An 11,782-nucleotide genomic window follows, 5' to 3' on the forward strand; every position below is an offset into this window, starting at 1 on the left:
GCTCTATTGCTGAGCTATGAAAGAAAGGCATCGCTGGAACCGCCTGCACGTGTTCCAGGAAGTGATTTCTCCTTTCATTAAGCGAGTGTGATTTTGACATCAAAATGCAAATTTTGGACACAATCAAGCCAATACTAAAGCCTTGCGGATGGTGTGGGAACCTTTTGGGCAGCCTGGTGTTGCTGGACTACAACTCCTATCATCTGTGGCCATTGTCCATGCTTGCTGAGGCTGATGGGAGTTGGAGTCCGGCAACAAATGACCAGCCAAAGGTTCCCTGCGCACAGGTCTACACGATCTAGCAGTGGCTCTTTGGGGCTCCAGAGAGGAGTCTTCCGCAACCCTGGAGGTGCTGGGGGCTGGATTTGGTGGGACCTGCTCTATTGCTGAGCTATGAAAGAAAGGCATCGCTGGAACCGCCTGCACGTGTTCCAGGAAGTGATTTCTCCTTTCATTAAGCGAGTGTGATTTTGACATCAAAATGCAAATTTTGGACACAATCAAGCCAATACTAAAGCCTTGCGGATGGTGTTGGTTACAACCATAGATCTGAGTAGGCATTTAAGGTTGCAATGTTGAATGCTTGCTGAGGAAGGAGGATTCTGGGTCACCAAACATTGGGAATCAGGAGTAGCCCTTGTTCTATTTGTTCTAGAATACCAGTAGGCATCCCCAAACTCGGGTCTCCAGATGTTTGGGGACTACAATTCCCATCATCCCTGACCACTGGTCCTATTAGCTAGGGATGATGGGAGTTGTAGTCCCAAAACAGCTGGAGGCCCAAGTTTGGGGATGCCTGTTCTAGATGTTATATTTGATGGACCCACCCCTGGGATCACGTGTGTGAGTAAGAGCGGGCTAGAAATTTATTTATATACGGTATACCCCACTTGATTGCTTTTTTAAAAAAAAAACCCTCTTAAAGCGGTTTACAAAAACGAAGGAAATCCATCCTGTTGCATTTCTTATATGGCTTTCTCTCGAATAGGTACAGATGAGCGTCTTCCCCATTGAAATCAATGGGGATCCAAACTTGTTTGGCTCGCATGTCTTTTTAGAGCGATTCTGGATTCCCTAAATTCTGGATTGTCATGGATGCGACCGCTATGTCCATAGCCGCGCTTTTCCCCAGACAACGTCCCCGAGCCTTGGGATGTGCACTCTCCATGAGGAAGGCCTTGATTCCACCTCCCGACTTAGCTAACAAATGTGACCCAATCCGAAGGACATTTTTCTTGGGAGCAAGTCCCCGCGTGCCCACTGCCACGAAACTTGGGGGGAGGCCAGCTTCCCCTGCCGGATCTGCCCTGATTTCGCAAAAGGTCACCCTCGTTCTTAGGTTGCTGGCAGGGAATGGCGGAGACTGGCGACTGGGCTGGTCATAAGAGAACATGACCTGTTAGAAGGCGGCCTGCCTAGCCGAGAGGCCTGCGTCCCACAGCTGCTGGCCATGATCCAGATACCTCTGGGAAGCCCGCCAGCCGGACATGAGAGCCATGCAGCCCCTTCGCATGGTTTTCCCCAGCGATTGGCATCGGGACTCAAAGCTGGCCCATTTCCCTTTTCACAAGGGCCCGAGTTCCGAGAGAAGACTTCCTTTCTCCGGCCCTAAATCTCCCACCATGATCCAGCTTCACTGGGCGATCGAGGAGGATCCACTGGCGGCGGCGGCGGGAGGCTCCACACCCATCCAGAGCCTTTCCCTCTCCCGTAGCCACAGCTTCGCGCAGAGGCCTGAGGCGGCCTCTTGGCCGTGGCCTTTCCGTTCCCTTTCCTTTCGCGGCCTGCGCCTCACCTCAAAGACCCCTTCCCTTCCCTGGTGGGGTCGAGGCCGGCTGAGGAGGAGCAAGCCAGGGCGGGATGGCTCGGTCATCTCTTCCTCGCGGGTTTCAGCCGAGCATTTGGGGCCAACTTCATGCTCATCCACTTTTTAAAAAAGCTTTGGCCGCCGTTGTCGTTCCAGCACCCTGAATAACTGGGCGCCCTCCCTCCACAAACGGGGCCCTGGCCTTGGGGCGAGTTCCGATTCCGAAGCCGCTGAGGCCCACCGAGAGGCGGCGGGCAGAGGACGAGGAGAAGGAGCGGCCTCCCTGAACCCTCAGCCGGCCACCCGGCCGCGCCGTCTGCCTGCCCCTCCCGGGTCCAGCCGCCTGCCAAGGCAGACTTCTCCTCACGGCCCCTCCGGGGCTTCCGGCGACTCTCCCGCCTTCCCCGGCAGGCCGCGGCGACCTCCAAACCACGGTTCGTTCGCTCTGCTGGGAAAGGGCACGAAACCGGGTTGGTTAGGGCCCCCTCTTGTAACAAGCCCCGCCGACATTTTGGCGCCTGGGAACCCCAAAATGGCGCCCCCCTCCTCGCCCGGCACGAAGGGATCTGGCTGCCTGCCCGTGTGGTGGTCGCCTGCCCTGCCCTGCCCTCCCTCCCCGCTCACCAGGGTGGACATGGGCCGCTTTTTCCTCCGGGACTACGGACGGACGGGCGCCTAGGCCTCGCCTCGCCCCGGGTCCCGCCTAGAGCTCCCCGAGGAGGGAAAGAGAAGCTCTCTCATGATCGGGAAGGAAAAGGCACTTGGCGCATCATCTCTTTGAGGCCTTTCGAGGGCTCAGGATCGGCCACGAGGCCCGAAGGACTGCTCTGGAGGAGTGGATCGCCTAAGATCCAAGATGGAGGCGGGGCGGGTGAAGCAGTTTGGTTTTACCCGCCACTGGTTGGAGTTGCTTCTATTTATGCGTATTATTTACACCCCTCGCCCTGTAGGAATAATGATCGCCTGCTCCCTGCCCTCCTTCAGATGGACCCCCCAATAGCATTTTTTTGCTGCTGCTCTCACACACCAATGTCAAGCAGACCTCCAACTTTCCTTAGGCGTGCAGCATTTTGAAACACCACAAAAGTCACATACCCCATCCCTGTCGCCCCTGCTTTTTGCATTCTCCACGCCCCCTCCCCAGGCTTTAATCGATTGTGCCTTCTTCCCCTGGGCCTCTTCCACTTCGAGTCTGTTTCCTGCACGTACACGCAGAGACCTCGCAAAAAGGATTTATCTTTGCAGCTCTGTTTGCATGCAACAAGCGCTGGAGAATGGTTGCATATTTTGAGAAATGTTGGGCAGCTGAAGCAAGCGAAACCAGCATTTTTCCCAGGAACCAGATCACTTTATTTCAACGCTGGCTTTCTCGTAACGTGTTCTCGACACACTTGGAAAGTTCTCTGAGAGTCGTCGTCAAGCTGCCCCGGGTTGCGAATGGGAAACAGAAGAGCTGCGTCTCCAGGGAATGTAAAGAAGGAAAGCCATCGCCATACGTGCTACATTAAGAATTATTATTTTTTAATTGGTTTACAAGATCTTACTACGAAAGCTCAGGTTCCGGCTACTTTAGGGCCCAATGCTGCCAGAGCCGAGCTCAAAGTTGCGTCCCATTGGTTTCAGCGTGAGAACTTGCTCTTAATTTCACCCATAGGAATGCGGATCACGCTCTAAGTTTGTTGGCCTTTAAGGTAACGCAGGACTCGGAGTTTTCTTCGGCTTGCAGATGACGCTTTCCATGCTTCCACGAAGAAGGAAGAGCGAGATTTGTTCCTTCTCTATTGGCCTTGTAATGAATTATCAATACAGTGGTACCTCGGGTTACAATAGTACCTCTACCTCAGGTTAAGAACTTTGCTTCAGGATGAGAACAGAAATTGTGCTCCAGCGGTGTGGCGGCAGCAGGAGGCCCCATTAGCTAAAGTGGTGCTTCAGGTTAAGAACAGTTTCAGGTTAAGAACGGAACGGACCTCCGGAACGAATTAAGTTCTTAACCAGAGGTACCACTGTAGGCTAATCAAAGACTCTCTTTGATTACTAATGATGCGTCCAGTTAATGATCTCTGTATAGTAAATTTTTCCTTTCACTATGTTAGCAGGGGCTTCAGATGCAACGAATGAATACCATGCTGGAAGGATATACAGTATCTATCTATCATCTATCCATGATAGGAAAAATAGCTGTCGCAAAACTGATTAAAAATAATTCACTGAAATTCATCTTTGATATAACATCATCGCCACGACAAAACTGACCTCATCTGATAAAATTGTCTAACAGGAAAACATTTTAAGGCCCATCATCTCAATATCGAAGCACCTAACTGCAAATCCGAGGTGGGGTTATACAGAAATACATTAAATCAACCATTTAAAAACTACACAGGGAGAGAAAATGTTTGCAATCTAGAAAAAATATTGCACTCGACTGGAGGGGGAAATTAAACGGTTTCCATTAGTTTCCCCAGGTTCGAGACAGATCTCCCCCCCCCCCGCGCGCGCGATTGGTTCGTTTTGCAAAAGACGTTTCCCTCGGCGGAGTTTGACAGCCGGGTCCCTTCGCCGCTTACTCAGGAGTATGTCTCACTGAAGTTCAGCGAGTACAGGATCGTGAGCACAGCGAGCTGCAGTTAATAGTTTTCTCACGGAGCGAAAGGTAGCGAAGCCACCGCGCGGCGGCGCGGCTGGGAAAGGGTTAACGGCCAGAGCTGGGCCGGGACCCCCAACTCGCGCCCAGATCGCTTTGCCTGGAAAAAATTAACAACTTTTTCGGGCTGCAGTGAGAGCCAATCAGGCGGCTCCCAGGGCAGAGCCCTGCCCAATGGGAAAGGCCGGGCCCGGGAGCTGTCACTCACGGGAGAGGAATGACAGCTGGGCTCGCAAGAAAAAGGCCGAGGAGGGGAGAGGAAAGAAACAGAGGTGGAGGGGGAACGACGGGGAGGGCCTGCCAAGGGGGGACCGGCGCGCCGGAGCTTGAGGAGCCGCGCCGAGCGGGCGGGCGGCCGAGCGGGCGCACCAGGCAGATCCGACGCCTGCCGGGTTCTTTATGGGAAGACTGAGCAGGACGCCCAGGGGCCCCGACGGCACTGCTGCAGCAGGAGGAGAGGCGATGCGCTGGTCGAGTTGAAGGGAGGCTTCCCGCTGGAGAAGGCGCCTTAGGAGCGGGCGAGGGGCGGGGGCCGGAGACCGATGGCGGTGCGCAGCAGCAGCACCCCTGCCCCGACGCCCTTCTCCATCCAGGCCATCCTCAACAAAAAGGAAGAGCGGAGTGCGCGAAGCTTCTTGCAAGGCCGACTGCAGCCGCCGCCGTCGCCCGCAGGGGGCGCCTCCGCCAGCCCCGACGTGGCGCCCGCCTGCTGCTGGAGGCTCTTCGGCGACGAAGCCGCAGCGCTCGCCGCAGCTCTGCACCAACACCAGCCTGCCTCTGCCTTGGCCCCCGCGACTTCCACGGCTCCCGGACTCGCCGTCTGGGACTCCGACTCGGTCCTGAGCGAGGAGCAAGAGGGCGACAAGGAGGACGACGACGATGAGGAGGAGGACGACGACGAGGAGGACGGCAGCAAATCGCCCGCGGCCTCTCTGAGGCCACGAGAAGGGCAGTCCTCTGGTTCCGGCGCCCGATCGCTGTCGGAGGGCTCGGGCAGGGAGCCGCCGGTACAGGAGCTCCAGGAACGGTCCCCGGAGGGTCTCAGCGACATTGAGCTCTCAGCCCGAATCTCAGGTACGCAGAGATTACGCGGGAGTCCCAGGGTGGAGTTTGCACTCTTGAAATCCGTGTTAACAGAGAATGGCACCCTCCGTGTGCCAAAGGAACGAATCTGCCCCACTGATCTGGAGACGCCAGTCTGTTAGGGCCGGTTTAGAGTTCCACTATGAGCGGCCTTTCAGAAGATCCCTACCCTAGGGCACATTCCGTAAGGGGCACTATCCAACTACTATTTTAACGCGCAGTCCTTTGCACACTGCAATGGCCCACTGCAGTGTACTTAGACTTGGTCCCGAATGCACGCGCGTAAGAGTGCGCTATTAGTCCGAATGGAGACGAATGGGATGGAGAATTTAGCACTACTGACTGCGCCTCACTCTCTCCTGCTGCTCATGGTGGACAAACTCGGGCTGAGCCTGAGGCCACAAAATTCTGGACCCTTCCAGTTTGCGGCCCAGGGAGTCATGTTTTTTACTGCTTTCTCCATAGAAAGCGCCGTGCATGTTTTACAGTAGTTCTCGTCCCGAAGGCTTAAGTGTATTTTTCGATTGCCTTTGTTTAAATAGTGCACCTCAATGTTACAAGCAGAGTATTGATGTTCAAGGCCACAACCCCCCGCCGCCCAAAGGAGAAAGAACTCTTTAAAAATATTAATTAAATGGGCCACGATCTTCAAGTTTCGCACCTTGCTACATTTTAAGTGAAACCTTTCAGCGCCTTGGTTATTCAAAGCTTAGAGCCCATGTAAAGCGAGTTGCTTTTAAAACTCTGGAGCATAAAGTTGCAACTTATTTGTTTATTTTCCTTTTTGCTTTGTCCGTGTCTCTTCCTGCAAACACACGCGCACACACCTTCCCGAACTCCATTCCCAACTTTATTATATAGAAATCTGTTTCTTTTTAATCCATAGTATTTCACTTAATTCGTCTACAGCAGAAGCATACTCAGAAATCCTATACAGAAATTGCTTCCGTTCAGTTCAATGGGGTTAAGCGGGTACAGATAAGACTGCAGCATTAGGCTAGACGAGTGAGTCCATGTCCATCACCCTCTGTTACTCCCAGTCCCCCCTCGCCATATTCTGTAGGCCCTGGACCTGGAAGCAGGCTGCAGGCCCTCTGTCCCAGAGAGCAACTCGCTTAGAGCCTCTTAGACTTTCGCTTGAAAGCGGCGAGTCTCTTCTTTTCCTCAACCCCAGACTTCGGGATGCGATCCAAAAGGATGCGATTTCGGTGGCAAAATCCGGGGCGGGGAGTCCTACTGCCTGGTACCCACTTACATAGCGACCCGGTTCCTCGTCCACGTGCCAGGGAGGGGCCGTGCTATAGGGCACCTTGCCTGCTTGGAGAAGCAGCATCTTCGGGGCAGAGCCATTATCGACAGCCGCACCCCACCCCCAAAAAAGAAGAAGTCAATTTGTTCCTTCCGGCCTGCTCCGGAAACCATGCAGAGGGCTGCTTTACTCCAGGGAGCTTCCCAGCCTTCAGGGGCGCTTGGTGGCCATTGCGGAAGAACCAAGGCGCTACATTCCCAACCCTGGCAGGCCCGGGGAGGTCTGGGAGCAAAAGGACCCGCGGGAACGGACGTCCGAACGGAGGAGAAGCAAGTTTATTTCAGCCTTGAGGGCGGGAATAATAGCCCTAAAAACAAGAGCAGTAATCCCGCGATCCAGCCCAAGCTGCGGGCTTTCGAGCCTAGTCAGTTCTTAAGCAGAGATGCGCGCATACTTCAGACTTTTGCGTGGAACTCCAGCGCTTAACTTCGCCGCCTTGCGTCCCAAATTTTTGTTTTCGTTTTTTTAATGTAAGCTTTGGTGTGTAGCTTTCATAAGGCAGGATCGCGCCTCTGAATGAGGATCCATTGCCACGGGGAGAAGGGGAGGACAGCCGCCGCCGTAGATTAGTGGGAGTCGGAGAGCAAGCAAATGATATTTATTTGCGGGAGGCGGCTAAAATCCCTTTTCAGTTGCGCAGTTCCAGGATTTGCAATCACGTAAACCGGATTAAATTTTGTGTAAGGGATACTTTTGTCGGTCCGATCCACAACCTCATTAAGCCCTACGTAGTACTGTGCACGATTTTAAGATCAACGCAGCTCAAAATACTTCGGTTAATCCGTATTGAGACTCGCAATGTCAAACAAAACAAGAATTCAGCTGCTACCATTTAAACCACTTGTGCTACAATATTTTGCGCTCTGTCCTGGGGACGAGCCCAAGAGTGCTGCTTACTCCCGTGTAAAACACAGACGCAGATCCTTCTAAATACTTCCAGGCCCACCGCCGTTGCTTTGTTTTGGGTTTTCACGCCTGTGGCCGGATGTGGAGTGGTCTTGAGTGGGCTCGGCTCTCCGAAGCCTTTCCCTGCCTGGTTTTGCCAACTGGGAACTCCTGCCGGATCACCGGGACTGGGGCTTCTCTCCTAACTCCGCAAGAATCCAGTTGCCGACTTTAATGCGTGAGTGAAAGAGAAAGTCTTTCTCCACCCTGCACTGAACTCGATGGGTGTGGTGGGGGGGTGACCTCTATTTGGCGCTGTGCTGTAGGTGGAGCCCACCCACCCCAGCCCCGTTTTGCGTGCGAGGGCGGAGGACAGGTGTCTCACTGAGACTGGAATCGGGTGTCCCCTGGGAGGGATTCCCGAAGGAGGCCTTCCTCCTCCCCTCCCCCTCCTCCTTGCTTTGCAGGCTCTCGGTCGGTCTGCAGGAGCCTCCCTCCTAACTCCAGAGGCAGCACCAGATAAAACTGCGGGTGCGGGTGGGGGGGGGCACAGAAGGGACAGAGTATATGTCTAGGTGTGAAGTTACATCCCATATGTTAGGATCTCAAAGGAAAATAACTGTATATTAATGACAAGACTCCAACAATTGGGCGGGGGACGAGTTCTTTGGCGGGGTAGGGGAGGCGGCAGGGATGCATAGCCTTTGCCCGCCAGTTCGTGGGTCCCTGTCCTTCCTGGTTCCGGGGTCTGCCTCCTTCCTGGATGAGCCAGGGACCCGGCCCAACTCCGTGTCAGTATTTATATCCCGCTTTTTGACGACAAAGCAAACGCGACTTGCCAGTTTGTAATGAAACAAATTGAAATGCCGTCCAGTGAAAAAAGCAATCCAGCATCGACGGTAAGGCGCCATCCTTAAACACTTGAGCAGAGAACGAATAAAACGCCTTGCAGGATGCGCTCGGACAGAAAGCGTGTGTGAGGCGAAATAGTCTCGAGAGCGGGTTCCCCAAGCCCCTCTGCGAGGTCTTGCGCGGCGCCCCTTCGAGGTCCTTGTTCGAGCCCCCTCTCTCTCCTGCCTTCCTCCAGCCACACTTCTGAGGGCCTCGTGACCGGCAGGCCAAACACCTCCGGCATGTTCCCGTTGCCCTCAGTGGGAAGGGAAGAACCCCAGACGGGTCACTCCAGGCTTCCCCCGAAGCGCCTGGTCTGGCGGTGCTCCGCTTAAATCCTTATACAGTATACGCTTGGATGGTCTGTCGAAATGCAATGAGGTTTAATCCCAGGCCGAGTGAGTCTCGTATAGGGTGGTCGCCTTAGGCTCTTTTCCCAAATGAAAATAGGGCGGCTGGAGCCTGCTCCCTGAAAGCGAAAAGGGAGCCGTCCGGACTCCGGAGACCGCCGCCCGCCTTCGACAGCCTTGCGTCCAGGCGGGCTTATTTCGAAGCAAGTCTCTCGGGGTCAAGGGACGCAAGCTGTTTGAAATGGCATTTTCCCCCTTTATTTACTGGGGTGCTGACAACCGACTGTGGTTTACGACGGCCGGCGGCCTTTGATCCGAATCCTGTTTCCTTCAGAGTCAAGCGTAATGTGGGATCCGAGGCGGGAAGGGTGGCCGCGAACCACAAAACACAGTCCTGGGCGTTGGGTGTTTCCAGGCGCGGAATGTCGCTCAGTAGGGCTCCGTCGCTCGTCCTAAGCAGAGGTGCTAGCGAAGGGGCGAAGTGGAGGCTCACTTCGGGCTCACTTCGAATCAAACGGGCTTCGGCTCTCCATGCTTTCTGAGTGTTTCTCAGAAGATCCTACATTTCTGGCCAACTCTGGTTCCAAGCCCGTGTTACTATTGTGATTTACTCTCGAATGAGACTGGGTCATTGGGTGGGCATTTCAAAGGCACAAAGAAGAGGACTGAGTTGAGATGTGCAAGTTAAAAATGTGTGTGTGCTGTGTGTTTCTGCGTGACACACATACACGAGAAATGTGCTTTTCTCTGCCTCTCTCTGACAAATACCCCACCCCTTTGTGCCTCTCCAAATCCGAAACGTCGCCCCTGCCTGGGGTGCTGCCTGTGGGTGCGAACCTTTGAAAAGACGACAGTGGGATCCCCGCAGTGTGCGCTCCAGTTTGAGTCGGGTGTGGGTGGCGAGGGCATTTTGGGGGGGTCCCCCAGCGCCCCGCCTCTTCTGATTCTGGATTGTTTGTGCCTCCACCCTGTTTCTCTCAGATCGCAGCCATCCTGACGAGCTCGAGGAAGAGCAGAGCGACAGCAGAGGTGGCGGTAAGAACTCCAAGGCCCTGTCAGAGGAAGACGAGGCGGTGGCAACAGCAGCTGGGTCCGGCTCGGCCCCGATGACCGCTTCGACGGCAGCTCCGAAGCCGCGAAAGAAGCGCTCCCGGGCGGCTTTTTCCCACGCGCAAGTCTTCGAGCTGGAGCGACGATTCAGCCACCAACGCTACCTGTCGGGGCCGGAGCGCGCCGACCTGGCCGCGTCGCTCAAACTCACCGAGACGCAGGTGAAGATCTGGTTCCAGAACCGGCGCTACAAGACCAAGCGGCGCCAGCTGGCCGCGGATCTGCTGTCCTCGGCGCCGGCCGCCAAGAAAGTGGCTGTCAAGGTGCTAGTCCGTGATGATCAGAGGCAGTATCACCCGGGCGAGGTCCTCCGGCCGCCGCCCCTCCTCTCCCTCCAGCCATCCTACTATTACCCCTATTATTGCCTACCGAGCTGGGCTCTTTCCGCCTGCGCTGCGGCCGCCGGGGCCACGCAGTGACCCACGCAGTGACGGGGACTCCCTGCCCTCGATCCAGGCTGGATTAAGAGCCGTGGTTTCGGACTAAGGCAAATGGACTAGAGCGGGAGGGCGGGTGCGGGGAGCAGGGCAGGCGGGGTGCGGGGAGCATGGGCAGAGGAGAACTGCACGCTGACTCGCTGCCTCTGAATCCCAAAGAACAGCATTATTTCATCTGCCCTGCCCCTGCCACATGTTTTTTGGTCTTCCAGCGAAACCAGTGGAGCCTTCCCGACGGGGCTGGATGAATATAAGGCAGCCTCCGCTCCACCCATCTCTTTCTTCGAGGCGGCAAAAGGGTGAGGTTTTGCCCAACACGCACCCCAGAACAGCGCAAATAAATCCAAAGCTATTTTATGCCTTGGCGCAACCCCGCCGGAAGTTCTCCGGCGCGAACTGGCCCACTTGGGCAACGGAGGAGCCGCCGCCTGCCCATTCACTTACTTCCATGGGCCTTGCGCCGCTGGGTAACTTCCCGCTGGATCGCGCCCGGTTTCTTCGCGGCGATGATGGAGAGGATTTGGGAGAGTTGATATTTTAGCACTTTGCGGTTGTATTAAATTGTTGTTATTATGATAATTATTTTTATATTCAATGTGAATATTTTAGTCGGGCTTGCGGGGGTGGGGTGGGAACCCTCTAAAGGGAGTTTCAATACTATTCAGTGCCTTCTCGTGTCTCTTTGCCTCGCTGTCATTCTCTCTGGTGGACGCCAGAGAGATTTGTGAATATTTGTTTGTTAATCCATTCCCCTGTACCTATTCTTTTTTTAATTTATAAAGTTCAATTTAACTCCTGACTATTGTCTCCTTTTTCTACGGCTGGCCTTGATTCTCAGGCCCAGTCGGACTTACCACCGAGTAAAATTAGTTAGAGGACCCTTTCCTGGGTGAAGGCTGCTGGGTGTGATTCCTGCAAGCGAAATGTAACTTGACTTTATATGGGGGTTAGCCCTGCAATGAATATAGTGGAACCTGGTTCCGAGTAAATATGATAGGTTATGGCTTCACTTTCCTTGGCTCGGAAACAAACGTGTTCAATTTGGGTCGCTAAGAAGTTCGGCCCATGACAATGTGACCTTTAACCCGGATCTGCTTGAGATTTAATCTGTAGGTGCTTAACGAAGTTTGGTTCGGGCCCATTAAGTGTAGAATTCTACCAACCTTCCCCCACAGTGAAGTTCGTCTTTTCTGGGTTGTGGATCATTCAACTGAATGCCACCACCAGTTTGGTTCGGGCCCATTAAGTGTAGAATTCTACCAA

The 11,782-nt window shown here is 54.4% G+C and overlaps 1 protein-coding gene across 1 annotated transcript; it reads left to right on the forward strand.

Annotated features, from left to right (window-relative positions):
* Positions 1–4,656: 4,656 nt before the first annotated feature.
* On the forward strand, positions 4,657–11,318 carry NKX3-2 (NK3 homeobox 2). The gene is made up of 2 exons (XM_035103652.3): positions 4,657–5,528; positions 9,954–11,318. Exons 1-2 carry the CDS (start codon positions 4,997–4,999, stop codon positions 10,499–10,501), a joined length of 1,080 nt encoding a protein of 359 aa, XP_034959543.3. The 5' UTR covers positions 4,657–4,996; the 3' UTR covers positions 10,502–11,318.
* Positions 11,319–11,782: the final 464 nt, after the last annotated feature.

Source organism: Zootoca vivipara, chromosome Z1 (genome assembly GCF_965207765.1).
Source record: "Zootoca vivipara chromosome Z1, rZooViv2.hap1.1, whole genome shotgun sequence".
Taxonomy (NCBI): Eukaryota; Metazoa; Chordata; class Lepidosauria; order Squamata; family Lacertidae; genus Zootoca; species Zootoca vivipara.